The 27,039-nt window shown below is 40.0% G+C and overlaps 1 protein-coding gene across 1 annotated transcript; it reads right to left on the reverse strand.

The window, feature by feature from the left end:
• Positions 1 to 8,563: 8,563 nt before the first annotated feature.
• On the reverse strand, positions 8,564 to 24,088 carry Gimd1 (GIMAP family P-loop NTPase domain containing 1). The gene is made up of 3 exons (XM_021158918.3): positions 24,004 to 24,088; positions 18,759 to 19,153; positions 8,564 to 9,528 (listed from the first exon to the last, which is right to left on the reverse strand). Exons 2-3 carry the CDS (start codon positions 19,149 to 19,151, stop codon positions 9,268 to 9,270), a joined length of 654 nt encoding a protein of 217 aa, XP_021014577.1. The 5' UTR covers positions 19,152 to 19,153; positions 24,004 to 24,088; the 3' UTR covers positions 8,564 to 9,267.
• Between the last annotated feature and the right edge of the window lie 2,951 nt (positions 24,089 to 27,039).

A 27,039-nucleotide genomic window follows, 5' to 3' on the forward strand; every position in this document is an offset into this window, starting at 1 on the left:
AGGAATCAGATTAAGGCTTACAAGACTGGGTTTTAGTTGTGGCATCCAGAGATTCAGTTACCATTGCTTCTGAGCTAAGTTTGTTTGGTGTTTTTCTTCTCACTGTGATTCGACTGGGTTCCAGAGAGAAAGGTACAGTGGCAAAGCAAAGCGTGGGTTTGCCTGATGGGCACCACAAAGGCCATTGGAGGATTTGAATCAGGGGGCCGGCATGGTAGCGACCTACCAGTGGGAACCTAGCGAGCTGGGTGGAGAGATTGTGAGTTCTGAGTCAGAGTCTCCATGAGATAATAACAGGTAGGCCATTGCCCACCAGTACATGGCTGGCCAGGCTGCTGGGACAGAGTTGCTGGCATGAGCACAGGAACGTGCCAGTTCATTTTTTTAATATTTCCTGCAACAAGTTGTCTTAAGTCAGTGAAGAAACTTGGTACCTTTAACCATGATGGAAATGTTATGATTTTTAAAGGCTTGGAGATGAACTTGGTGTTGTTATAAGATGAACATAACCTTCAAGTGTGGAATGTCATGGTTTGGGTCTGGATTATCCCTTAAACATTCAGATCTTAAAGGCTTGGTCCCTAATGCAACATCACTCAGAGGCTAGGCTTTGAAAGAGTGGTTATCCTGAGAGCTTTGACTAATGTATTGATGAGTTTATGCTAAATGAATCTTGGATATGATGGGAACTAATGGGTCTAGTTGAAAGAATTTTACAGGGGACATGCCTTTGAAAGTATATCTTGTCCCTGGCACCTTGATAGCTCCTTCCCTCCCCACACATACAAGCACATGCACATACACAGATGTGCATTCTTTGTGAGCACCAAGAGGTTCAATTTGCTCTGTTATGCCCATCTGCCCAAATGTTATAACTCATCACAAAACTCCAGAACCATTTGGATGTGAATTGAACCCCCTGAAACTGAGCCAAAATAAATCTTCCCTCCCTTCCTTGGAGAAGGCCTTCTCTGGGGATTTTAGAGTTTCAGATCTTTTAGATGAAAGTCAGTGAAACAGCTCCCTTAGAGGATCTTCAGTGAAACAGCTGGTGAGCATACACTTTATTGGGATGCACAAGAGTTATATATATATCTATATATAGATAGATAGATAGATATATGAACATTGGAGAGTGGGAGGAAATTTTCAAGGTGAATGTAAAATTATTGGCTGGAGTTTAAAATCCTCACAGGTGTATGGAGAGGCATTCCAGGAATCTCAGATAATTACTGGTCGGGTTCTTACCAGGAAAGAAAGTTGAACTTGTAGGTTTGTTAAGGACTATGTGATAATCTTTGGGTAGAAGATTGGGAGTCGGCCTCCCCAAATCAGACATAGGAGGAAGCCCCTTTAAAAAAAAAAATGGAGTCCTCCACCTTGTGCTAAGCTTAGAGGAGCTATCTTGCTATTTTGTCACAGCAATCAAACGTAGGCTCAGGCATGCTGTTTCCTTTATTTTATGCTTTTAAAAACATATATCATTTTAAAAAATTATGTCTTTCTGCTTCTAAGTGTATGTGCTCAGCTTCAGGTGACCATGGAGACCAGAGAGTGTCAGATCCCCTGGAACTGGAGTTAAAGGAGGCTGTGAGCTGTCCGACAAGTGTTGGGAACCCACCTTGCAGTAGCCTTGTGAACTCTTAACATCTCTCCAGTCCTCCATACTTTTTAAATGTTCCTTCTGCTTACACTGTAAAGAAATATAGTGAAAAACCAAAATAACAACAAAATACCCTTAAAATCGGGGTCACGTAAGGACACATGAGAAACTCATTTAATGTAGTATTTAATATATTCTAAAGAGATAAGTGAGTACTCCTTAGGAGTTATGAGAAATTTATCTTTTTTTTTTTTTTTTTTTTTTTGGTTTTTCGAGACAGGGTTTCTCTGTATAGCCCTGGCTGTCCTGGAACTCACTTTGTAGACCAGGCTGGCCTCGAACTCAGAAATCCGCCTGCCTCTGCCTCCCAAGTGCTGGGATTAAAGGCGTGCACCACCACCACCCGGTGGGACAACTACAAAGGACAGCAGTAGTTAAGGAGTGGAGCCAACCAGAGCCTACTCCTAACCCCTGAGACACACTGTGTGTGCTGCAGATGGAAGCCTGGAGAGGTGGAGCTGCCCAGGCCATTTGGAGCCCAGAGGATCATGAGTAGGTAGGAGATGCCAGGCATTGTACTTTTTACACTGTTGAATTTTGGGTTTTACTTTGATTTGATTGTGTCTGTGCTCTGGTTCTTCTCTCTTGGAGTACGAAAAGTATGTGCCTTAATTTTGATTTGACAGGAACCCACAATTGTGACTTTTAAAGACATATTAGATATTTTGTAGAGACCGAATTTACTGAAGTATTTGAATTCCTAAAACACTGGGAATTTTATGGTTATTTATGTTTTATATTGTGATATTAATGTGGGATCTTGGCGATAAACAAGAAAGGAAGGATGTAGTGATTTAAATGAGAATGTCCTCCATAGGCTCATATATTTGGATATTTGGTTCCTAGTTAGTGGAACTATTAGTTAGTGGGATGGATTAGGAATTGTGGCCTTGTTAGAGGAGGTATGTCACTAGGGGTGGGCTTTGAGGTTTCAAAAGCCTGTGCCAGGCCCAGTGTCTTTCTCCACCTGCTGCCTGCAGACCAGTACCATGCATAACTCTCTGGAACTATAAACAAGCCCACAATTAAATGTCTTTTTAAATAGTTTGTCTTGGCCGGGCGTGGTGGCGCATGCCTTTAATCCCAGCACTCAGGAGGCTGAGGCAGGAGGATTTCTGAGTTCGAGGCCAGCCTGGTCTACAGAGTGAGTTCCAGGACAGCCAGGGCTATATAGAGAAACCCTGTCTCGAAAAACCAAAAAAAAAAAAAAAAAAAACCCAAATAACATGGCATCTCTTCACAGCAACAGAACAGTAAATAAGTAAGTAACAGACAGAAGTTGGTACCTGGAGTGGGGTTTTGTTATGACAGGCCTGAGCATGTTGTTGTTTAAAGGAATATGGAAGACTTTTGGGAGTTTGGAGTAGAAAAGTCATTGAAATCTTTAAATGGGACTTAGTGGATCACCCTATTAGAAGTGTGGAAGGCAGTACTGCTAATGGAGATTTGGAATACGTAGGCTCTGCTCAAGGATTTAGAGGGGAACAATATTACTATTAGTAGCGGGACTCTAGACCACTCTTGTAATATTTGAACAAATAATCTAGCTGCATGTTGCCCCCTGTCTTAAATATCTTGTGGAGCTAAATTAAAGCAACTTTCACTAAGGTTATTGGTAGAGGAGATTTCCAGACAGCCTAGTATTGACTGTCATATGGTTATTATATCTTAAACAGATCTACAGATGAGCAAGCAGGACAAATAGATGTAGTAAACATACAGTTTTGAGGAGAAAAGTAACACCAGGGAATGTAATATTGGAACTAAGTCCTGTGCTCAGGGAAATAAAAGGTTTAAAGAAAGGCCCGATTCAAAAAGGAATACAAGCAGTGGTGCCCCTAGGGCAAGAGGCCACCCAGTTAAGCATCCAACTGAAAAGGAAAACTTAAGCAGCAAAGGAAGCCATCAACAACAGAAAGTTTATGCAAATATGATTCAAAGAGTAGGCCAGATTCCAGCCCCAACGAGCAGAAGAAGTTGTCAGGTTTGACTGGCTATGAGGTTCTGGCTGTAGAGATAAGAAGATACAAAAACTGGGTAATAGAATCTTCCTCTAAGATTACAGGAAGCTGCCAAGACCAGAAGTGTGTGGCTGGAAAGTGGAGGCCTTGAGAGGCCATTGCATGAAGCTATGGAGGTGAAGTTGGGTTTACACTGGAGACGCAAAGATGTTGGAGATCCCAGTACCATGGGATGCCTGCCAAGGAGAGCTGCTAATGGGGTGTGTTGCAATCAGCAAAGCAAACTCTGGAGTTTTCCCTGCTGGGTTACAGATTTGCTTTTGGTACAGTTGTTCCTTACAGTGCTCCCTTTTCTCTGTTTTGGAATGGTAATGTGTATTCTGTGCCTTTGTATATTGGAAGTATATGATCTACTTTCTGCTTTTGCTTTTACATAGAGCTACAGTTATGGTATTGCCTTGTCTCAGAGGAGACTCTGAAACTGTCTTAAGACTGAAAGAGTATGAGAACTTACGAAGTTGGAGGAATGCTTTTTACATTTATCATATGGATATAAACCTATGGGGACCAGGGAGTGAAGTGTGGTGTCTTGAACAAAAATGACCACCTTGAAACTCAGTGGAACTCTTTGGAAAGGGTTAGGAAGCATGGCCTTGTTGGAGGTTTCAAAAGTTCATGCTAGACCCAGTCTCTCTGTCCTTCCCTCCCTCGCTCCCTCCCTCCCTTCCTCTGTACCTGTAGATCAGAATATAAGGCCCCAGCACCATGCCTATTTTCCACCATGATCATGGACTGAAAATCTAAACTGTAGAAATACTGTCCTTTATAAGTTGCTTTGGTCATCATGTCTTTTGACAGCTATAGAACAGTATCTAGGACAAAGGGTTATAGTTTAATAGTAATGTATTGGTGTATTGAGTTGGCAAATAGTCAATTACTCTCTTTGTTTTTATGTCAATTTATCACACACTACACTTATCTAGGAAGAGGAATCTGGATTGAGAAAATATCTCTTATTGCCTGCACGCAAATCTATAGGGCATTTCTCTAGTAATGACTGATGTGGGAAGTTCCAGCCATGAGGAGGAAGCCAGTAGGCAACATTCTTCACTGGCCCCTGCTTCAGTTCCAGCCTCTAGGTTCTTGTGGGTCTGTTTCCAAGAAAGTTAAACGATCTCTCCCCTAATATAACAATAGGGGAAAACATTACGTTTCCTCATCCCAATTTGGCCAAACTTAGCGATTTCTGTTTTCCTATTTCTTTTGGAATATAAGGAAAGTAAGGGAGTGGATTATGACCCTGAGTAGCTGGTAACAATGTCACTGTGTTCAAGAGAGATAGATGGTTAAGATGGATAGATGACTTGTAATAGGAACAACTCCTTTGGGGTACGCCCAATCACAGATGAAACCTAGTTGATAACCCTAAATGTTTTAACAGTGAAATGGAAAAATAATCTCCATAGAGCTGCATGTTCAGGCACTAGCTCATTGGGACAGGATGGAACAGCATGCTCTCATCTGTTTGTTGTACTTTAGAGTTGTGGATTTTCTTCTGAATATGTCTTGGCAGTGATGACTTGTAGGAGTTAACTCTATAAGTATCTGGAACCTGGAACAATGAAATAATTACGGATTTGAAAGCAAGCCATCTGGCTATTTTTCAGAGTGTGAGTTAATTAGGGAGCTTGTATGTTTCACTCCAATGTATCCCTTGTTTGTATTTTGTCCTTTCATCCCTTGCTTCTACCCTACCCTCCTCCTGACAGGCTCTAGTCCCAGGTCTCCAGATCTCATGCGAAGTGTTCTTTTTCGCCTCCATCATCATCATTTACTATCTGGTGAGCTATTGTCCTTAGCAACAAGAGCCAAACAACCCTGGGGCTCAGGAATCACAAGGAAAATGAATAATCCTCTTTGATGAGGGGTCACTAGTCTTCTTGCTCTCCCTTGCTCTACAGTGCCCACAAAATTATCCAAATATCAGTTATTGTTTGTTCATCTGCTTTCAGGGCCTTTCTGGCAAAGCCACTCTGGACTGAGTGTTACATTTGTCTTTGTAAATTGCCTCATTAGAATATTATGCATCCCCATAGAGAAATGTTCTTGATATATATATCCCCTTACAATTTTAGCCCTAAGATTACATATTTTCTGATCCTGGTTCATTAAAACCCTCTCAGATTTTCACACCTGGGAAATTTGGAAAGAGCAAAGAAGAGTCATCCAAAATCAACACCGTGCCTGAATTCCTCTTTGAAAAGACCGATGGAAAAGGCAAACTAAAAGCCGCTTTCAGTAAGTTAGCAGAAGAATAATTGTGGTTGAAATAACTTCTTCCTCCAGCCTTCATCCTTCATGTGAAAAGATAACATTGTATCTGTAAATAGCAGGTATATTAAAAACGGAAAGCTTGTGAAAGGAAGCTTATTCTTAAAACATAGTTGAACATAGCAATACTGTTATCATGGCCTGGCTAGCCTACTACCAGCTGTTTGTATCAAAACAAACCAGGAGGGAGAGAGCAATTGCAAGAGGAGATACTTTTGTTCCAGCCCTAATTTGAGAAAATGGAATAGAGACTATATGCCCATTTTTAAAGGGGGAGGTGGTTCAAGGACTCTTTATGCTACAATAGGTGGAGTAATTCCTGCTTAAAGCTCTCTGCTCTCCATGAGGAGTTCCTTGAAGGGCAGGGATGGTCTGATTCTTTTCCCCAGTTTTCCAGGCCCTTGTACAGTCTGAATCCCTACTAATATACTAAAGGGTAAAAGAAGGCTGTCCCATCCACTGAGGGCACAAGTATAAAGGGTTAGTTTATAAGTGAGCAATGGAAACTGGTAAGTCTTCTAGGGCTTTGGTTACTTCCTGGTTCTCTCTCAACTGAGGGGAATTATGTCTTCCTAATATGGGCCCTCTCTCCTTTATAGATTTATTTTCACCTTTTCTCCAATCTTTAGTCTGTTCTTTTATGGTAATGCTTGAAAATCTTAGATTTTTCTTTTCCATTGAAAACAAAATATGATGCATCTAAAAGCTGCTAGACTGGTAAAAGGAAGCAGTTCTTTAAGATAGAAGGCAGAGTGCCCATAACACGCTCTGGGCCTGGAGAGATGGCTCAGTGGTTAAGAACATGAGTTGCTCTACCAGAGTTCCTGTGTTCAATATCCAGCACACACATGGCTGCTCACAAGTATCTGTAACTCCTGTCCCAGAGGATCCAACACACTCTTCTGCCCTCTGAGGGCACTGCATGGATGTTGTGCATGAACATACATGTAGGAGAATCATCCATATACATAAAATAAAAATAAAATCTCAAAACAAAAATTAAAAAAAAAGAACAGTGTGAAGGAAAGTCTCTAAAATGACCTCCAGCTTCCACTGAACCTTCTGCATGGCTGATAAACTGCTTAGAACTTGAATGATGTGAAGAGGTTGGAATGATGAAAGCCCAAAGCCAAACTGGGTCATCCCTATCTCACTTCAGAACCCATTTATTTTCCTCCTCAGTACCAGGCTTAACATCTTAGTGACCATTAGGTAAATCTTTTGGAATATAGAAACAGTCCTTGTTTTCAACCAACCAATGGGCTAAGAGTGCTGTCAGTAGCATCTGAGTCTCATGGAAGAGTTCCCTCCCCCCTCTGCTTTGCTGTAACTTATCTGCCTAGTGCCTCCACCATGGTATCCGAAAGTGCCTTGATTTATGATATTCTTTGTTCTCTTACCATAAACATGTCATTGAACTGTTAAATCATCTTAGAACATGGCATTTGGGGTATGAAATCTGCTCTTGGGCTAAGACCACTCACATTAGGCTTCATAATAGAATATCTCTCAGGAATACACTTTGAGGTGATAGTTCTGGAGGTTTTGCATCCATAGTAGATTATAAAAGAAAAAAGGAAAAATAGGCATTGAGTCAGAAAATATTCACTGAGGCATTATATCCAGGAAAATTAAGTATTTAAGCTGGAGGGTTTGATTGCTAAAGTCCCCCCAAAAATATAAGATAACGTGTCTCTGACGCCAGATTTTCTCTTTTATCCTGATTTGATCATTACATATTATATAATAAGCAGTGAATTACCACAATACACTATAGAGATGTACAAATATTATGTATCAATTAAGCATCCATTATAATTAAGTCTGTCTGGTGTTAACAGCAATATAATAAAACAATGGGAGAGAATTAAGGCTAAGTCTGTCACTGTCCATCCGAAGCTGTCTACCTAACAAACAGGAAGTTGATGACTGATAAATATTATCTGTGGTAGGGTTCAGATAATAGTAGCACTTTGAGAACAGCTTTTGGAAGAAACTCATTAGTTATAATCCTATTTCTAATGGAAACAACTACAGGTTATTCACAGTAAGCAAAATAAAGTAAAATAAACCACAAATTTACTTTATGAAAATGGTTGATGAATTAGCTGCTGCCTGGGAAGATTCACATTTAATCACATGTGAAAGGGATATGATTCTGCCTTTGTGATGGACATGGCTCTTGATAACTACAATTGCTTTCTTTTCATTATCACCATCTCATTAAAACCACCCTGAAGAGCTCTCTCAAGTGGCCAAATCATTCCGGTACTTACAGCAATGCAAACACACAAGAGTCACCACTTTGTAGTCCAGACTGCAGTTATAGCCTGCTCTGAGAACTATTATAGGGGTTTGCTGAAGGATTTGCTCTGAGTTTTTCTTAATATTTACAAATCAAAGTGGGGCTAGCAGGTAAGGCAGAAAAGAAAGCTAACATCCAGTCTCTCTCTCATGGCAATCCATTTAATCATTGCAGTAACTATGGAGAACATATTTAAGTGCCCATTGTATACACGGTATACATGAGGACACAAACTCTGGCTTGGCTACACAATCTTTCTTTTCTTCCATCAAGTAAGCAATGACATAAATCTCTTAAAAAGGATATAAGTTTATTCTTTCACAGTTATACTCACAGATACAGTTATGAGCTCATACATTACAGGAAATTTTGTTCCATTTTCACAGGGTACACATCCAGTAAAACCAGCTTCCAGATCAGGAACTAGCCTTACGAACATCTCTGCCGCTCCCCCACAGCATCCTTTGCTTTGCTGATACCCAGCACTTCTTCACACCAGAGTAGTTGGGTTGCATTAGTCTTTGACTGCTGCTGACCTTTCTACAAATGGAGTCATTGAGCGCATTTTATGTCTGGTGTCTTTCTCTTAGTGTTGTACTTAGATGGTTGATCACTGCTATTACAGCTGATTGAGCTTGTTCATCCTCACACTGTATATCTCAGTGGGTTAGTATACCACAATTTGAATATTATTCTATTAATGAAAATCTAGATAGTTTTCAGTCTTTGACTATGTGAATGGTACCACTGTGAGCATTCTTGTATATGCATGTTTCTAGTTGCACAAATGAACACTTTTCTGTTGGATAAATACTTATGAGTATAATTCTGATATCACAAAAGCTTGTATCCTTGATATTAGTTTTTATTTACTTTTTTTCCCCAAAACGGCTCAATAGCCATACAGGGAATTCTCATGCCCCATATTCATGTGAAGAAAGGCAGGTTATAAAATTGGATTTCTGACCCTGATTAACACCTGGAGCTCTCTTTTCCTCACTTAAATTTTATGTCAAACTAAGAACTTGAAAATGATTTTCTTTTATAAACTCCATGATTCTTTCTAAGATTTTGATTCTTTGTTCATTGCACAAGTTTCCTCTTCCGGACAGGAAGATATATCTGTGCTGAACGGAATCGAGCAGGGTTAAGAGTGTGTCAGAAGCCTCACGCAAATATTCCTCTTCACTCAACCCTGCCTCTTCGAGTTCTTCTGCATGGGTAAAAAGGACAGCCATGTAATTCTTCCAGGAATCTCCCAGAAGTTCCTGAAAGAGAGAGAAGTTAAATGACTATTTGCCTTGGACTGTATTCCTCAAAAAAAAAAAAAAAATGCACAAAGCCGTTACCAAAGTCCAATGTTAGCCAACAGATCCATGTGTCATGATATTTCTGAAAACTGATATCTGAAATGGGAAGCGACTATGAGCTCAAGTGTTGTTAACACATTGAAGAAGATGGATGGGGTTTCTGAACAACAGCAGCAAAAAGGCTTTGGTTCTCTGCTTTACTTTGCTGTTATAATTGATATGCAAAGGCTTAATGCTGCAGAGCATCTGGCTACCATGAATGTGGTATGGCCAGCACTCAGTGATCGCTTATACTTTCTCCACAACGAGAGACCCTGTTGGAGTCACCCAATTCCTTTTATATTGGTGGTACCTTGAGCAAGGCATTGCTACAGAATCTCCTTATTATTTATCTTTTGGGATGTTATATTATCACCCCTAAAATATCTACTAAGGGAATAAAATGACATAATCTGGCTATGCTTTATTGATTAACCAGATGACAAGTAACAGAAAAGCTAAGATCATAATCTATTTGGTGAGTTGGAACAGCTACACAAGATTATTGTAATCCTCATGTTCCTCTTGCCACATGCCAGGAGTCAGAGGCAATTTATCAAGTAGCTTCTTCTAATGTGCTTGAAAAGCACTGAAGACGGTTGTCCCTTTGTTTAGTGATATGTGCAAGTTGGTTGTGCAATAAATTCTTGCTTGATGAGTGAAAATTAGCTGATGATAGAAAGCAGAAGCCACAGCATGTGGCACACTGCTCATGCAATGCAAAAGGCATCTAGGGGTAACCATGTAACTCTTGGATGTTTCCGAACCGTACAGGAAATCATAACCAAGTGACAGCAAGTAACATTTTCTTCCTTCTAGATGTGTCTGGGACCGAAATACTTACAAAGGTGTTGCCGGTTCGTAACACTGTTTTTAAAATACAGAATGTCTATGAATGAATATAGCAAGAGTTAGCAAGGACTTCTAGCACTCAGAAGCAAACAAGCAAAAATAAAGAACTGGTGTTAGATATAAAGCTCTTATAAGTTGGCAATCTCTTTTCATTGCCCACCTCCTCTCCCACTCCCTCATTTCAGTCTGATGTGTTTTAGTTTGAGTCCTTTGAGAAAGATTCTTACTATGTTCCCCTAGCTGATCTCAAACATATCAACCCTGGTTTGGTCTCCTTAGTGCTGGGTTAGAGGCAGGCACCCACCATGCTTGGCCATGCATAACTTTTTGATGTTCAACATGAATCGTTGCCATACTCTTCTCATTGTGGCATCGAAAATTGACACATGAGGATATTGAACCATATTATGGTCATGTTTTTATTAAAATAGTCTAGAAAGCTATGTCTTAATATATATAGCAAATATATGGTTGTTATTTATTGTGTAAGGAGAAGAAAAGAGTGGGAGGGAAGGAGTAAAGGAGGAGAAGAAAGAAAAGCATCAGACATGTATGTCTAATATGGAAATACTCACAAGAACTCTGAGACATGGATTTTAAGTCAGAGATAGCAGTGGCCATGACTACCATGAGTGCAGCCAGGCTCTCACCAGAGCCATTTATTTAGGCAAATGATACTGAAACTTAGCACTGACTTCATTGAAGGTACATTCTCTGTGTCTACATTATCATGAGGTTTCAAATGAACATTGGGAATTCTCAACAATACTTGCTAAATATTTCTGGAATTATGACCATCCCGATTAAATCAAAGAGCAGGCTCAGTTAGCTTGGTTCAGTTCTGAATATTATTCTCTGGGAAACAATCCTGTACTTCTGGGTTCAACAGCTCACTGTGACAGATTTCCCACAGACTGGGCTTTCCCTCTGCATTCGGAGCAAATCTCTGTAGGGCTGAGTCCACCTGTTCACCCTTTCCTAATCAGAATCTGTCTACCTATACCACAGACTTACGAGTTCCCCTAAAAAGTCCTGCTTCAAGAATACATGAGCTGACTTTCCAAAATCAGTATATCAGAAAACATTATCTCAACGGTAAATATACAAGTAAACTTATCAGAGAACTCACAAAATGATGTGTCATTTCTCACATTCTTATGTGTTTTTAAGTCCAAGTCCATTAGAGAACTTGTGTTTGCACAGCTATTAAACGTCATAACTCTATAAATCTAAGTATCCTTATGATGCCAACAGCCCACTGTAGATGATGGTAGCATGTCAAAATAAATGACATTTTTGGGAAGTCTGTTGTGCTTGTAGTGTGTTGTACATATCTCTAGTAGAGAAAAGGCATAGGCTGCAATGTGAATTATGAGATTATGATTGAACTGTGTCCTTCTCCTAATTCATATGCCAAGTCCTGATCCCCCATTCCTTGGAATTTACCGTATTTGTAAAGAGTGTCATAAAGATATGATTAACTTAAAGTCATTAAGTTTACTCCTGATCTAAAAGTATTAATGTCCATGTAAAACAAAAATTTGAACAGATTCAAAAATATAAGGAGGCGGTGCGGGCCCTGAAAATAGGAGAAGACTGGGACACAGTGTGTGCTCTCAGAAGAAACCAACCTTGCCAATTCTGTGATTCCCAGACTTCTTATCTCAAGCACCAAAAGACAATAAATAGCTATTATTTGCTACAAAGGGGTTAACATGACCCTGCAAGATGGCCTAGGGGATAAAAGTGCTTACAGTTAGAGCCTGTATGTCTGAGTAACAGAAAAGGCACATTAGGAGAAACTGTGTTCTCATCAAAGAGAGCAAGCTTTCTAGCCTGGGCAGAGAGCTGATGTCCCAGCTTGGCCATTCCAAGGGACTACCTCTTGGAAGGTAGAGTCACCTAAGACATGCAAAACAAAAAACAAACAAACAAACAAACAAAAATAGATGCAACCAATCATTTTCCCTTTAATGAGACACTGTGCCTTTCCTTCCCAGAATCCCCCAGAATCTTTCTATCTCTTTGAAAAAGTATGCTTTCCCTAACACGTTGAGTTTCCCCAGCATTTGGGGCTCTCTTACTCTTCCTTTAAAGGATCCCTCCCTATCACGTGTCTGCTTTCCCACCCTGTGTCTGACTTGCACATCTGTGGAAAGAGCAAAGGGTGTGGCTTTTCTCTCCTTCGTTGCTCTCCCCTAAGCAGCTGCTGAGATTTTCAGCTTACTCACTCTATCTAATAAAATTGTCCTTGAGCTTTCATTTGAGTTTATCCTTAAACTATTTTTTCTGAGACTAAGAACCCCACGAAAGGATCTGTATTCCTCCTGTATCATCAGACGACCGTGAAGGAGTTCCCCAAGTCCCAGTATCATGATGACCTAAATTAGGTCCTTAGAACCCACATGAACGCCAACCCTTGTCATCCTCTGACCTTCACACTTAAGCTGTGGATGCACCTGTGTGTGTGTGTGCATGCACACACATACCACACACATGAATGTAGGCACGCCTGTACAATGGTGATAGATCATATGATACTGGGGTTTTATTTCCACCCAGGTTCAGCTTCTGATCTTTGATCACAGTCTTTTTTTTTTAATTAGGTATTTTCTTCATTTACATTTCCAATGCTATCCCAAAAGTCCCCCATACCCTCCACACCCACTCCCCTACCCACCCTCTCCCACTTCTTGGCCCTGGCATTCCCCTGTACTGAGGCATATAAAATTTGCAAGACCAATGGGCCTCTCTTTCCACTGATAGCCAACTAGGCCATCTTCTGATACATATGAAGCTAGAGACACGAGCTCCAGGGGTACTGGTTAGTTCATATTGTTGTTCCACCTATAGGGTTGCAGATCCCTTTAGCTCCCTGGGTAATTTCTCTAGCTCCTCCATTGGGGGCCCTGTGATCCATCCACTAGCTGACTGTGAGCATCCACTTCTGTGTTTACTAGACCCACGAATAGCCTCACAAGAGACAGCTATATCAGGGTCCTTTCAGCAAAATCTTGCTAGTGTATGCAGTGGTGTCAGTGTTTGGAGGCTGATTATGGGATGGATCCCTGGGTATGGCAGTCTCTAGATCTTTTCGTCTCAGCTCCAAACAGTCTTATCTGAGAGCTTCTCACTTAAGTGCCTCAACCTACCTCGCCTGGGCCACATTAAAATCATACTAAAATATTTATGTGCAGGCTGGTAAAGAACTGGTGCTCTTAGCCCTTGTGCACCACCAAACCCATCATCCTGATGGCTCTTGTTAGATCAAACTTGCCATTAAGTATTTCTGAGTCATCATCAAAATAAAGGTCCATGTTAAAATATTGTTTTGTACAATATTGCTTAGCAGAATGCTTTTCTTACTAAGCTAATACTTTAAAAAGTAAGTAGTGTAACTCTCTTAGTTCCTGGTTTTCTGTAAATAGCGTGCTCCCTTCTTTCCTTTCGCTCTTCAGGTGGCTCTTATACTCCAGAGTTATCTCATGCCAGATAAATGAGGGAATCACTAAGTGCCCTTCCACTCCCAGGCCCATGCGTTCAGCCACTGGGAAGTTTTTACCGACTGATAACTTTTTACGAAAGGATACTTACCGCTTAAACCGGGAGAGAAATTGCACTTTGAATTACTGCCCAAACCAGCCAAGAATGGCTGATTTACTTTATAATCTTTAAATTGGTCTTTGGCAAGGAAATAGTTGAATGTTTGAACACAATGTCACTTGGTGATAGTCACCATGTCAGAGGCCAAACATGTTCTCCGCAGACCCAGAGACTGAACAATCACAGTGGATCAATATCTCCAAAGAAGTTAAAATAAAAGAGCAAAATGAGTAAAAGTAATTTATCCGGTGATAATAATTTAAATATAGTACTAAGCCGGCTGGAAACGCTACAACCACGGATTGTCTGGTTTCACGGTGCTAGTGGGTAGGAGGCCATCCTTTAGGGACAGGCAGTTAGGATATACACTTTGTTTTCCAGGAATTGTTCATTTTCTCAGGACCTCACCAGCCCTGCCCCATTTGTTTGTGGTTGATGAGATCATAGCATCTGGACCTTTTAGGGGGAAACTTTAGAAAAAAGCCAACAATTACATCAGCTGAGAAAAAACTTATCAAGGAACAGGAGAATAATAAGGATCATACGTGTGTGTGTGTGTGTGTGTGTGTGTATGTGTGTGTGTGTGTGTGTGTGTAAGGTATTCCCTTACTCTTGTTCCACTTAAAATGCCAGTTTTTCTTTCCAGAGAATCAAAATTTAGAGATATTCATATTCAGGGAATAGTCAACATTAGAAAGCATCTATCTAAATTGCCTCATTTTAAAGATGAGAGTATTAAGGCTTTGAGGCTTAATTAAGTGGCTCATTTGGAAGTTACATGGCTGAGTACCAGCAGGCCTGGGCCTTTAAGAAAGCTTCTCTGACTGCCAGAGCCTTGGCTAATAGTAATATAAAATGATAATCCCCATGGCTAAACACTTATGTTGTACTTATGGTGTGCCAGTGTCTCAAAGGATTTACTACTGCCAGGATCATGCCAAAATCCGAAAAGAAATTTGAGTTAAGGAGATACTTTCAACACCTATTGCTTTCTGATGAGGTTTAGAAAAGTTCCATGCCAAAGCTTATGGTGCAAGCAAGTAGGTAAGAAGGAGTCTGAACCCAGGTGTGTATAACAGACACCATGTTCTTCACCTCTGTATAAGCCATGCCTTGCTGTGGTTCATGTGAATGAAAGAGAATGAACCTCAGCGCAGAAGAGTGGAGTTAGAACAGGGCCACTTTCCCAATTTCAGTGGCTCTCCTATAAAGTGATGTCCTGGCTGGTTTTGTGTGTCAACTTGACACAGCTGGAGTTATCACAGAGAAAGGAGCTTCAGGTGAGGAAATGCCTCCATGAGATCCAGCTGCAAGGCATTTTCTCAATTAGTGATCAAGTGGGGTGGGGGTGGGCTTGTGGGTGGTACCATCCCTGGGCTGGTAGTCTTGGATTCTACAAGAAAGCAAGCTGAGCAAGCCAGGGGAAGCAAGCCAGTAAGGAACATCCTTCCATATCCTCTGCATCAGCTCCTGCTTCCTGACCTGCTTGAGTTCCAGTCCTGACTTCCGTTGGTGATGAACAGCAATGTGGAAGAGTAAGCTGAATAAACCCTTTCCTCCCCAACTTGCTTCTTGGTCATGATGTTTGCGCAGGAATAGAAACCCTGACTAAGACAGGTGAGCTCAGTGCTAAACATGTCAGATTTACTACCACTAGTGTGTAGAAGTCTTTAATACCAGTAAAATCAGCATTCTTTGTGGCTGTGAATTGAAAACCAAGAAAGGCTAGTAACATTAGGCTGTCCTGAGTAAGTTCTAACTGCTAAATAGGCCCATGAGGTTTGTCTAGTACATGCAGACGCATAACTGGCCTGTGTGAGCCTACTGTATTCTGAGCGCCCACCTAAAAGTATCAACAGCTGAGTTGTTGACTCTAAGCCAAAAAATATTTCTTATTTCCTTAAACTTGCTCAGTCACAGTAATTATACTGTCTATGATTGACTGTACAAAAGAATATCAATTCTACTCAGTTCATAGTTTCAGTTCTTAGAGCTACCTTGTCTCCCCCATGCTGGTTCTTTATTGGAGCAGGAGTCTGTATTATGCCTTCTCTGATATATTTATGGATTTTCTTTTTAAAATTCAAATAATATTCCCAACATCACTCACATGAAGCAATTCTTTCCTTTCCCATTTTGGAGGGTACAACTCACATCTCTAAATTATTATGGACCTAGTATAAATAAAGAAGAATATCATTTGAAGGAATGCTTCAAATGTCATAGCTGGCAGCCTATGACTCCTCCACAGAGTAAAAAGCACAAACCAGGAGACAATAGAAAAGCACGGGAAAGATGAGGCCAATCCTTCCCTGCCAGGACTCCTCCCTTCCCCAGAAAGGAAAGGAAAAGAAATTCAGGATAAGCCTGGAATCCATGAACCCTAGACCCTTAGACATCTGCTCTTGGTCCTGTCAAATATGAAGACATCTGGCAGCTGCTCCTGATCTGGGAGCATACACCTGGCTGCCGTGAGTGATGGAGGCACCTTCAGGAAGAAAGCCATAAGCATCATGCCTGTGCCTCAAAGTCCATCATTGGAAGATAAGAGGCACTCCAAACAGGTCTGCAATCATTCCCGGCACTCATAGGGCTGTTAAGAGGAGTGATAAGCTTTGTTTGCTGATATTCAGAAATAAAAGACAAATTATTCTATTAAAAAAAAACAAAAACAAACAGGATCTGAACTTTGTTTCTGCCCCTCTCATGTTGGTCTTCAATCCCTGAGTCATAGACAATGACTTAAAGAAGTCAGCTGCTGGAGAAAGCTATGCAGAGACCATCTCGAAAGGCAAGAAACAAGTATGAATTAAATTGCACTGTCAGAATATAGTGGATTATACGGTTTTGTATGCTAACACTAGAAGAGTCTATTTTAAAAATATATAGTATTGAAATCCTGTTGGGCATGGCATGGTGTACTACAGGGAAGCATAATGACGGCTATGAAGAGAGTCTAGATGGCTTCTGAGAAGCAGTTGTTTGTGAATTTATTAAATGTATGTGTAAAGCAGCCTTACAGAACATTAAATCTGTTCTGAAAATTATCCCGATATTTGGGTAAAGGTTTCCTGACAATTTCTAACAGAAATGCTTGGAAATACAAGTTTTATAGTGTGGGGAACTGCATGGTGGCCTTAGATTTCACATTGTATCTTAATTGCAACCATCTTGTTTACTGTTGACAACATGACTTGACTCTTTTAGGAGTTTCATGATGAAGTTTTTGCTCTCGCTGCCCTAACTTTTCCACTGTTTTCTTCTAATTGCACACATGGTTTTCCCCTAAACTTTTAAAAACATTCATAACCCTTGAGAAACGAACCTTGTGTCTTCCATTTAGGCCAATCTTTTGTCTTCACTAGTGACAGGGGGACATTCATCATCTGAACTTAGTGACTTCTACTCGTGAGGCCCAGCAGTTAAACTTGGGTGACCCCTGTCTAGAGAATCAAGAGCTTGGCCAGAACGTAGCAGATCAATGAATGATGTCCAGGAATTGAATGTGATAGTCTACATGGGCCCCTCTACTATACTTTTCTGGCAGTATAAACACATCCACTCTTTACTCCTCCTAGCTGTGGACATGCCAAGATCCCCTTCCCTTCCCTAGACCCTTTGCTGGACTGTCTAATGAATGAAACCCCCAACTTAGTGACTGATGATAAGTGAACAAATAAACTGTGTAAGCAAACACAGCATATGCCGTCTAGGTTCTGCCTACATGCTGTGGCAAGGAAACACGAGAAATCACTGGTTTCTTTCCCATGAATCATGCACAGCTTTCCTGTGACATTTGTCGCAATGCTAAGTCTTGTGTTGCTCCTCTTACACATTATACTGCTTGGGCAGTTGACACATTGTCCTTTCTAACATTTATTGGCCTCTTCCGCATTAAGAGCTTTTGGGCTTCCTGTGCCTGAAAGTGCCCAGAGCTACACGGGAGAATCATCAGTGGACAGATACGCCTTTGTTGATAAATAATAACAAGCTGTCCTCTTGATGTTGCATGTGTGGGGGCATTTAAGCTGGTGGTTTTGAACCTCACCTTGTTTTCATACACCTATATAAAAACATGGAGATGCAGATGTACAGGGCTCCCTCTTGAGATGCTATGTCAATAGTCATGGATGAGTCTGCATTTTCAACAAGTTGCCCAACAGATCCTGGTGCGGATGGTACAGGGGTTACACTGTACAAACTTTCTCAAGTTCAAGGTTCTTAAGAATTTAAGGCTTCTCCTGCAAGGTAGTGTCTAAAAATTTCTGTCTATGTAGATTGTAGACTGTAGAATACTGGACTGGATTCCTCCAAAATAGTGGTTCTTGAGTAGTGAGTTGCAACTCCTCAGGATCACATATCAGATATTTTGCATATCAGACTTACATTAAAATCCATAACAGTAGCAAAATTACAGTTATGAAGTAGTGATGGAATAATTTTATGTTTAAGGGGGTCACCACAGCATAAGGAACTTATTATAAGGGAACAGCATTAGGAAGGTAGAGAACCACTGGTCTAAAAGTAATTACAAAATAGAACTCCTGGCAGAAAAATCCCTTGTACTAACTACTGCTATATGGCTAGCACCTTATAGTTCAAGTATATTTTGAACCAGTTTCTTCCAAAGTCTTGCCCATGAAGATAACGCCCCCAGGTGAGATGGTGCCAGCATAACGACATCTTTGTGTTACCTGCATCAGTTGGACTGAGTTAGACGCTTCCTGTCCGAAGAAAGGCACATCAGCTCTCTGGACCAGCAGAGCAAGATGGAGACCCTCTTGTCCAAAATGATGCACCAAGGCCTTCTGCACTTCCTGTTTTACACATCTCGTGCTCAGCTTGCTGTGTGGATACCCTGGAGTGTCCAGCACCTGTATCTGCAGGCTAATCTCTTGTCCCCCTCGACGCATGAAGCCATGGAGGTGACAACTGCGGCCCAGGCTGCACTCTTTGGTTATGGAGCCTGGAGCAAAGGTACTGTAGAAGTCAGCACTTCCCAAAAGAACATTCCCAGCAGAGCTTTTCCCACTCTGAGTCCTGCCAAAGACAGCCAAGTTGATGATCATCTTGTTGGTGTCTGTCATAGCTATGGGTAAACAGAGGCACCACAAGGAGAGTTAGATATCTATACTTACCCAATGTAAAGCCTCTGGCCGGGCCGGGATATTTTGTGTACAGTTGTCCCTCAGTGTCTATGTGGGATGACTTACTGCTCCAGAATTTATCAAAACCTGTTCATATTCAACCTACTTATATAAAATGGTATAGTATTTTTATAACTTATGCACATTACCCTTTATAATACTCTAAACCAGTGCTTCTCAGCCTTCCTAATTCTGTAACCCATTATGGTGACCCTCAACCATAAAATTATTTTGTTGCTACTTCACAACTATCATTTTGCTACTGTCATAAAATGTATTGGAAACAACTGATAATACAGGATATCTGATATGTGACCCTTGTGAAAGGGTCTTAGAACCCCAAAGGGATCAAGACCTACAGGATGAGACCACTGCTCTAAATGATCTCTAGATTATATTTAGTATAATTCTAACAGTAAAATATAAGCACCATCATACTTTACTGTTTGAGGAACAATGACAAAGACAAAGGAAGTCTGTATATGACCAATATAGACATAATTTTCTCTGAATATTCTCAGCCTATGATTGGGTAAATCTACTGATGAAGCATCCACGGATGAAGAGAGCTTCCTGTGCTGCCTGAAATGCGCTTCCTCCTCCTTCAAAGTAACTGAAGCAGGGCCATGTGGTCACTACTGATGTGTCAGGACAGAGTGGGGATTGGGACAGTAGTAACTGATAGTGGGGACATGAAAGGAAACCAAGTAGAAGAGAGGAAGATCTGAGGAAGGACTCATTGCAGGAAAAGGAGGGAAGGGCCAAATCCCATGAAAACAAGTTCACTTAGTGGGAACATCTTGTTGCCCTGGTATGGGGGAGGAGAGAATTCAGGACTGAGATTACCGAGTTCAGGAATCTATGGAAAGGATTTAAAATCTGCTTACTGTGGAAGATGTAGAAACAGAACAGGGTAAGAAACAGCTAGTTCAGCCTTCTTCCTTTTCTCTTTTTATTGAATTTTCAGTTTATCTATTTTTATATCTATGAGTATTTTGCCTGGATTAATGTGTATGTACCACATGCATGCCTGATGCCTATAGAGGCCAGAAGATGGGTGTTGGATCCTTTGGAACTGGAATTAAGGATGGTGGTGAGCTACCAAGTATGAATGCCAGGAATCATATGCTGGCCCTCTGGAAGAACAGCCAGTTCTCTTAGCCACTGCATTCTCTCTCCAGCATCCCCTAATCTTTTGGAAAAAGAGCCTCACTCTTGCTCAGGCTGTCCTTGAACTCCTCACTATGTGGCTTGGCCTGACTTCAAACGATTCATCTGTACCCACCTGTCTCAAACGCAGAGATTGCAGATATGAAGCATCATGGCCCATTCAGCTTTACTTAATTTAATTTTAAATACAAGACTTAGAATTAAAAGAGATTTTAGCATAGTTAAAGTTGTCACTTGTGTTTTTAATCTTAGCCATTCTGACAGGTGTAAGATGGATTGTCAAAGTCATTTCAGTTTTCAGTTCCCTGATTGCCAAGGATGCTAAACATTTCTTTAAGTGTTTCGTAGTCATTTGAGATTCCTCTGTTGAGAATTCTCTGTTTAGATCTGTACCTCATTTTAAAATAGTTTGTTGAGGTTTAGTTTCTTGAGTTCTTTATATATTTTGGGTATCAGCCCTCTGTTAGATGTGGACTTAGTTGGTAAAGAGCATTCCCAAATCTGTGGGCTGCTGTTTGTCCTACTGACAGTGTCTTTTGCTTTACAGAAGCTTTTTAGTATTAATTGTGTGCCTGCACTATTGATGTTCTGTTCAGGATGTTGTCTCCTGTGCCAATGGGTTCAAGAGTATGCCCCACTTTCTCTTCAGTGCATCTGCTGTTATGTTGATGTCTTTTCTCCACTTGGGCTTGAATTTTGTGCAGGGTGATAGATGTGGATCTATTCACATTCTTCTATATAACAACATCCAGTTAGACCAACACCTTTGGCTGAAGATGTCTCCCCCCATTGTATAGTTCTGGTTTTTTTGTCAAAAATTAGGTGACCCTAGGTGTTTAGATTTACATCTAGGTCTTCAATTTGATTCCTTGGATCAGCATGTCTGTTTTTATGCCAATATCATGTGGTTTATATTACTGCAGCTATGAAGTACAACTTAAGGTCAGGGATGGTGATACCTCCATATGTTCTTTTATTGAATAGGATTGATTGAGCTGTCCTGGATTTTTTTTTGTTTTTCCATATGAAGTTGAGTATTGTTCTGTCAAGGTCTGTAAAGAATTCTATTAGAATTTTGGAGGGGAGTGTGTTGAATTTATAGATTGCTTTTGGTGGGATGGCCATTTTTACTATGTTAATCCAACTGATTCATGACCCAACAAAGAATCTGGTATAGCTATTCTAATATCTAAAAAATAGATGTTCAAACCAAAAATTTTCAAAAGTGATAGAAAAAGATACTTCATATACATCAGAGGGAAAATCCACCAAGGTGATATTTCAATTTTTAAAATTTATGCCCCTAAGGCAAGGGAATTCATATTTGTAAACATCACTAAAGCTTAAATCACACATTGAATTTCACACATTTATAGTGACAGACTTTTATACTCCACTCTCACCAATGGATAGGTCATTCAGATAAAAACTAAACAAAGAAATAATGGAATTAATAGATGTTATGAATCAAAATGACCTAACAGATATCTACAGAACATTTTAACCCCAAAACAGAATATACCATCTTCTCAGCATCTTATAGAACATTCTCAAAAGACCACATACCCAGTCACAAGGCAAGTCTCAACAGACACAAAAAAATTGAAATAACCTCCTGTATCCTATCAGACTACCACAAATTAAAGCTGAATATTAACAAGAACAGAAATAACAGAAAACCTGTAGATTCATATAAACCGAACAACTCACTACTGAATGACTATGGGATCAAGGTAGAAACAAAGAAAGAAATTAATGACATTGTAGAACTCAATGAAAATGAATGCATAACATAGCCAAACTTAGCAGACACAATGAAAGTGTCAATAAGGGGAATGTTCAAAGCACTATGTGCATTCCTAAAGAAATTGGAGAGATCTCATGTTAGCACCTTAACAGCACACATGAAAGCTCTAGGACAAAAGGAAGCAGACATGCCCAATAGATGACAGGAAATAATCAAACTGAGGGCTGACATCAAAAAAATAGAAACAAAGAAAACAATACAAAGAATCAATGAAACAAAGAGTTGGTTCTTCTTGAGCATTAAAAAGATAGACAAACATTTATCCAAACTTACTAAAAGACGCAGAGAGAATATCCAAATTAACAAAATCAGACATGAAATGGGGAACATAACAATAGAAACCAAGGCAACTGAAAGAATCTTTAGGTCATACTTCCTAAGCCTGTATTCCACAAAGTTGGAAAATCTAGAGAAAATGGGCATTTGTCTCAATTAATATCACAAAGCAGTCATTAAAATTCTCTCGGCCAATAAAAACCCAGGGCCAGATGGGTTTAAGCACTGAATTGTACTAGACTTTCAAAGAAGAGCTTATACCAATACTCATTAAATAGTTCGACAAAATAGAACAGAAGGAACATAGCCAAGCCAAACTCATTCTGTGAGGCCACAGTCATCCTGATACCTAACCCTCACAAAGATTCAACAAAGAAAACTTCAGACCAATTCCCCCATGAACATTCATACAAAAATACTCTGTAAAATACTTGCAAACCAAATCCAAGAACACATCAAAAAGTCATCACCATGATCAAGTAGGCTTCATGCCAGAAATGCTGGAATGGTTTAATATATAAAAATCTGTCAGTGTAAACATATAAACAATATATAAAAACAGTGTAAACCATATAAACAAACTGAAAAAGAAAAGTCACATGATCATCGCATTAGATCCCGAAACAGCCTTTGACAAAATCCAATGCCCCTTCAAGTTAAAGTTATTAGAGAAATCAGGGACATAGGGCACGTACCTAAACATAATCAAGCAAATACAGCAAGCCAATGGCCAACATCAAACTAAATGGAGAGAAACCTAAAACAGTTCCATTAAAATCAGGGACAAGACAAGGCTGCCCACTGTTTCCTATCTATTCCATATAGGACTTAAAGTTCCAGTTAGAGCAATAAGACAACAAACAGAGATCAAGGGGATACAAATTGGAAAGGAAGAAATCAAAGTATCACTGTTTGCAGATGATAGACACTATACATAAGCAACCAACCCCCCAAAATTCTAACAGAGAAGTCCTACAGCTGATAAACGCCTTCAGTGAAGTGGATGGACACAAGATTAATTAAAACAAAAGTCAATAGCCTTCCTGTATACGAATGGCAAAGAGGCTGAGAAAGAAATTAGAGAAACAGCACGCTTCACAATATCCACAAAAAGAATAACCAAGCAAGAGGAAGACATGCATGATAAACATTTCAAGACTTTGAAGAAGGAGAGTGAAGAAAATATCAGGAGACAGAAAGCTCTCCCGTGTTCACTCACCTTTTTCATTGATTTGTAAGCAAAGCTACTGGCAAACTGGCACGTGACCTCAGTAACACTTTAATTGGTAATAGCTGTTATTTTGCTTGTGATTTATAATTCTGTTACATGGTGTTAAGTAATCCAGGTTTCTCTTGTTCTCTAAGGTTTCTCACCCCAGGATTTCCAGGTCTTATCACAAACACCTTCCAGAAACCACACAGTTGAACAATACGTAGGTAGCCACCCATGCAGCTCATTCGATTGTGCCACGGCATCAAGTGGCCGTTCATTTCTGTTTAGTTCCAATCACATATACGATACATTTTCAATCCACTTACCTCTTTTAATGCTAGAAATGTATTCTTTACAGATATCCTTGGAACCAGTACAGTTTATTCTTTGAAATGGACTTTGGTCTCCTGACTGTGTGGTACTAGCCGGGGACTGGTACTGCATCGGTTTGTTTAGTTAATCTGTCACCAAATATCCTCTTTGTAAGTGATTAGCTGTCTTCTAATCAGAGCCTACATATATTATCTCACAGGACTCTCCTTTAAATCAATACTTCCTGAAACCTCTATTTCCAGAATTAAGCTCTGAGTGTGTTTTTATTAAGTTACAAGGTACCCAAGCTAAAGTATGAAACATTCTTAGTGACAGTTAAGACTTTTCCATTTTAATGGATAAACCCTGCATCACTTCGTGAGGAATGCCAGTGAATATATGCGTGTGTATAATAATTTACAGACTATGTAACAGTAGTAAATTCACATATTCAACTTGTTCTAGAAAAATTCCCTAGGTTATTTGCACATACTTGAAACATATCACCTTAAGCGGTTAAAATCTCTTGTGTGCTCGAGGACATGCAAACTCATAAGCACTGATGGCGTATTTAAGGCGCACCAGGAGCTGTAAGTCGTTTTTCTTTAAAATTAGTTTTGTTTTGATATTTAAAATCTCTGATTTGTCTTCCTCCTCTGGTTATTTGATAGTCCACACCTCCCCAAACTCATTCACATCACGTGTGAGATACAGGATGTCTTTGTAGCTACATTCTGGTCCTTTCTTATAGCTCTCAAGAAGCCTACTGAGTAGCACTTCTGAGAAGGCAATCTGGAGACAGCTGGTAGTTCCCCTTCCTGTGTGGGTCTGACAAGGCAGATGGGAATAGGATCTATCCTTCATGAGCACTAACTAGTTCTCTTGAATGAAGCAGAAAAGAGCCTCCCCCAGGTGGCAGTAGCAGCGTGTTCCCTCAGAAGGAATTTTCAACCAGAATTTAAGTTGCTGCCTCCAAGTGTAAACTGATATCCAGCAATCTACAACAACATGTATTCGTTGTAGGGTGAAATTCTTTTTTTTTTAAGAGTGGGAGCTAGCAGGCCTTAGTTTCTGTGTTCCTTTATGGAATGCAGCCAGCACACGCAGACCCAGTTTTTCAACCTCTCAGTTTTGAGATGAGCATTTAGGTTATTTGGTGAATACAAAAGGAAGGGTTATAAAAGGAAATTTGATGTTTATAAAAGGAAGTCGACCGTTCACAAGCATAGTTATAAATGACACTGGATATGCAGATGTTTAGCCACATTGTCTAATGCTATATTAGATTTGAGACTATTTTATAGATTTATAGGAGGAAAATGACAAATATTAAACAAATTATGTGACAATATTATCATTTCTCTTGGTGTTTGCATTGGTAAATCAAGGCAAAAGAACAACTTTAAAAAGTACTTTTCCACTGACATTACTAACTATGCTGTCACAGGGCTAAAAAGGCTTCATCCTTAATTAGATGGTTTCAGTATGCGTGTTAGAAAGCAGAAATTAAGCTGGGCGTGGTGACGCACGCCTTTAATCCCAGCACTTGGGAGGCAGAGGCAGGTGGATTTCTGAGTTCGAAGCCAGCCTGGTCTACAAAGTGAGTTCCAGGACAGCCAGGGCTACACAGAGAAACCCTGTCTCGAAAAAAAAAAAAAAAAGAAAGCAGAAATTAGCTACTTTAAGTTTTAAAAAAATTAAAGCAGATCCTGAAAAAAATTAGATAAAATCACAAAAAGGAATTCCAGTCTGCTGGAATTGGCAGAAAGGGGAGAGCCAAGCAAACAGATTAATACCAGGAGAAGAAGGGCCTGTGGCCTGGGATAGGGATTTCAGCATTACAACCTGGGAGAATCTCCTAAATTGGAAGATGGAAAGAACTCAGGGACAGCTTCAGAGTCAAAAGGGCTAATGCTCCACTTTTAGACCTCTGCATCTATGGGATGCAAAGCTACTTGTTTTCATAGTTTCCTTCTGTGGTGGCTTTCCATTTTCATCTTAGTTTTGGTTTTTATTTCATTTTACTTGGTAGAAATTAAAGAAAGGGTTCAGCTCTAAGTGAATATTAGCTCAGGATAAGGACCACACAAGTCGGAGGACATATAAGGACAAGTAAGTCACAAACGGGAGGTCTGTGCTGTAAGAATGTGAGTTCCCAGGAACTTGTAGGAACCATCCAGAGGATATCAGACCTTCCGTCATCCATGAAATCATATATTTTCAGATGACAAAACCCGAGCTGCTGAGGATTTGACTTCAAACTTGTATATAGTATATAGCAACCTTTCTCAACCTGTGGGTCTCCACTCCTTAGGGGAGTTGAATGACCCTTTCCCAGGGGTCACCTAAGACCATCAGAAAACACAGATATTTATGTGCAATTTGTAATAGCAGCAAAATTACAGTTATACAATAGCAACAAAAGTAAATTTATGGTTTGAGGTCACCACAACATGAGAAAGTGTGTTAGGAGAAGGTGGCCGTGTTAGGAATAGAGTCAATATTTACACACATGCACATATGCATATATTTCTGTGTGCTCATGTGTATATGCACATATGAACAAAGTTTATAACTTGTCTGCAGATTCAATAAAATCCCACAGCTTTATCAAATGAATTCTGTTATAAGCAGATCTTGCCAGACAGCAATTTGATTAATGAATGAGCTTACACTCTAATGAATCTTCATTCTCATTGGTTCAAGCTGAACCCTGTGCTCTGATTATATTTCTTTTTGTAGTAAATAAGATCCATAGCATATAGGTAGGCCAGGTTTCTATGGTGGCCTATGCTTTAATCTTGGCCGGTACGACACAAATTTGAGCTTCCTCTCAGCTGACCAGACGGTGGAGGCTGATTGTGATTTGGATGACATAGTCCAAGTTAGTTTTGGAATAAGGAAAAAGATCTCACTTTTATTGAGACACTGGTCAGAAGTTCAAATATACTAGACAAATAATCTTAATTTGAATATTGTTGGAGCAATGAAGAATGTTCAGGTTTGAACAGGACTAGGGGAATGAAGCCTTCAGTCCAAAACATGTTTTG

Source organism: Mus caroli, unplaced genomic scaffold (assembly GCF_978045245.1).
Source record: "Mus caroli unplaced genomic scaffold, Mus_caroli_1 scaffold_3, whole genome shotgun sequence".
In the NCBI taxonomy this organism is placed as follows: Eukaryota; Metazoa; Chordata; class Mammalia; order Rodentia; family Muridae; genus Mus; species Mus caroli.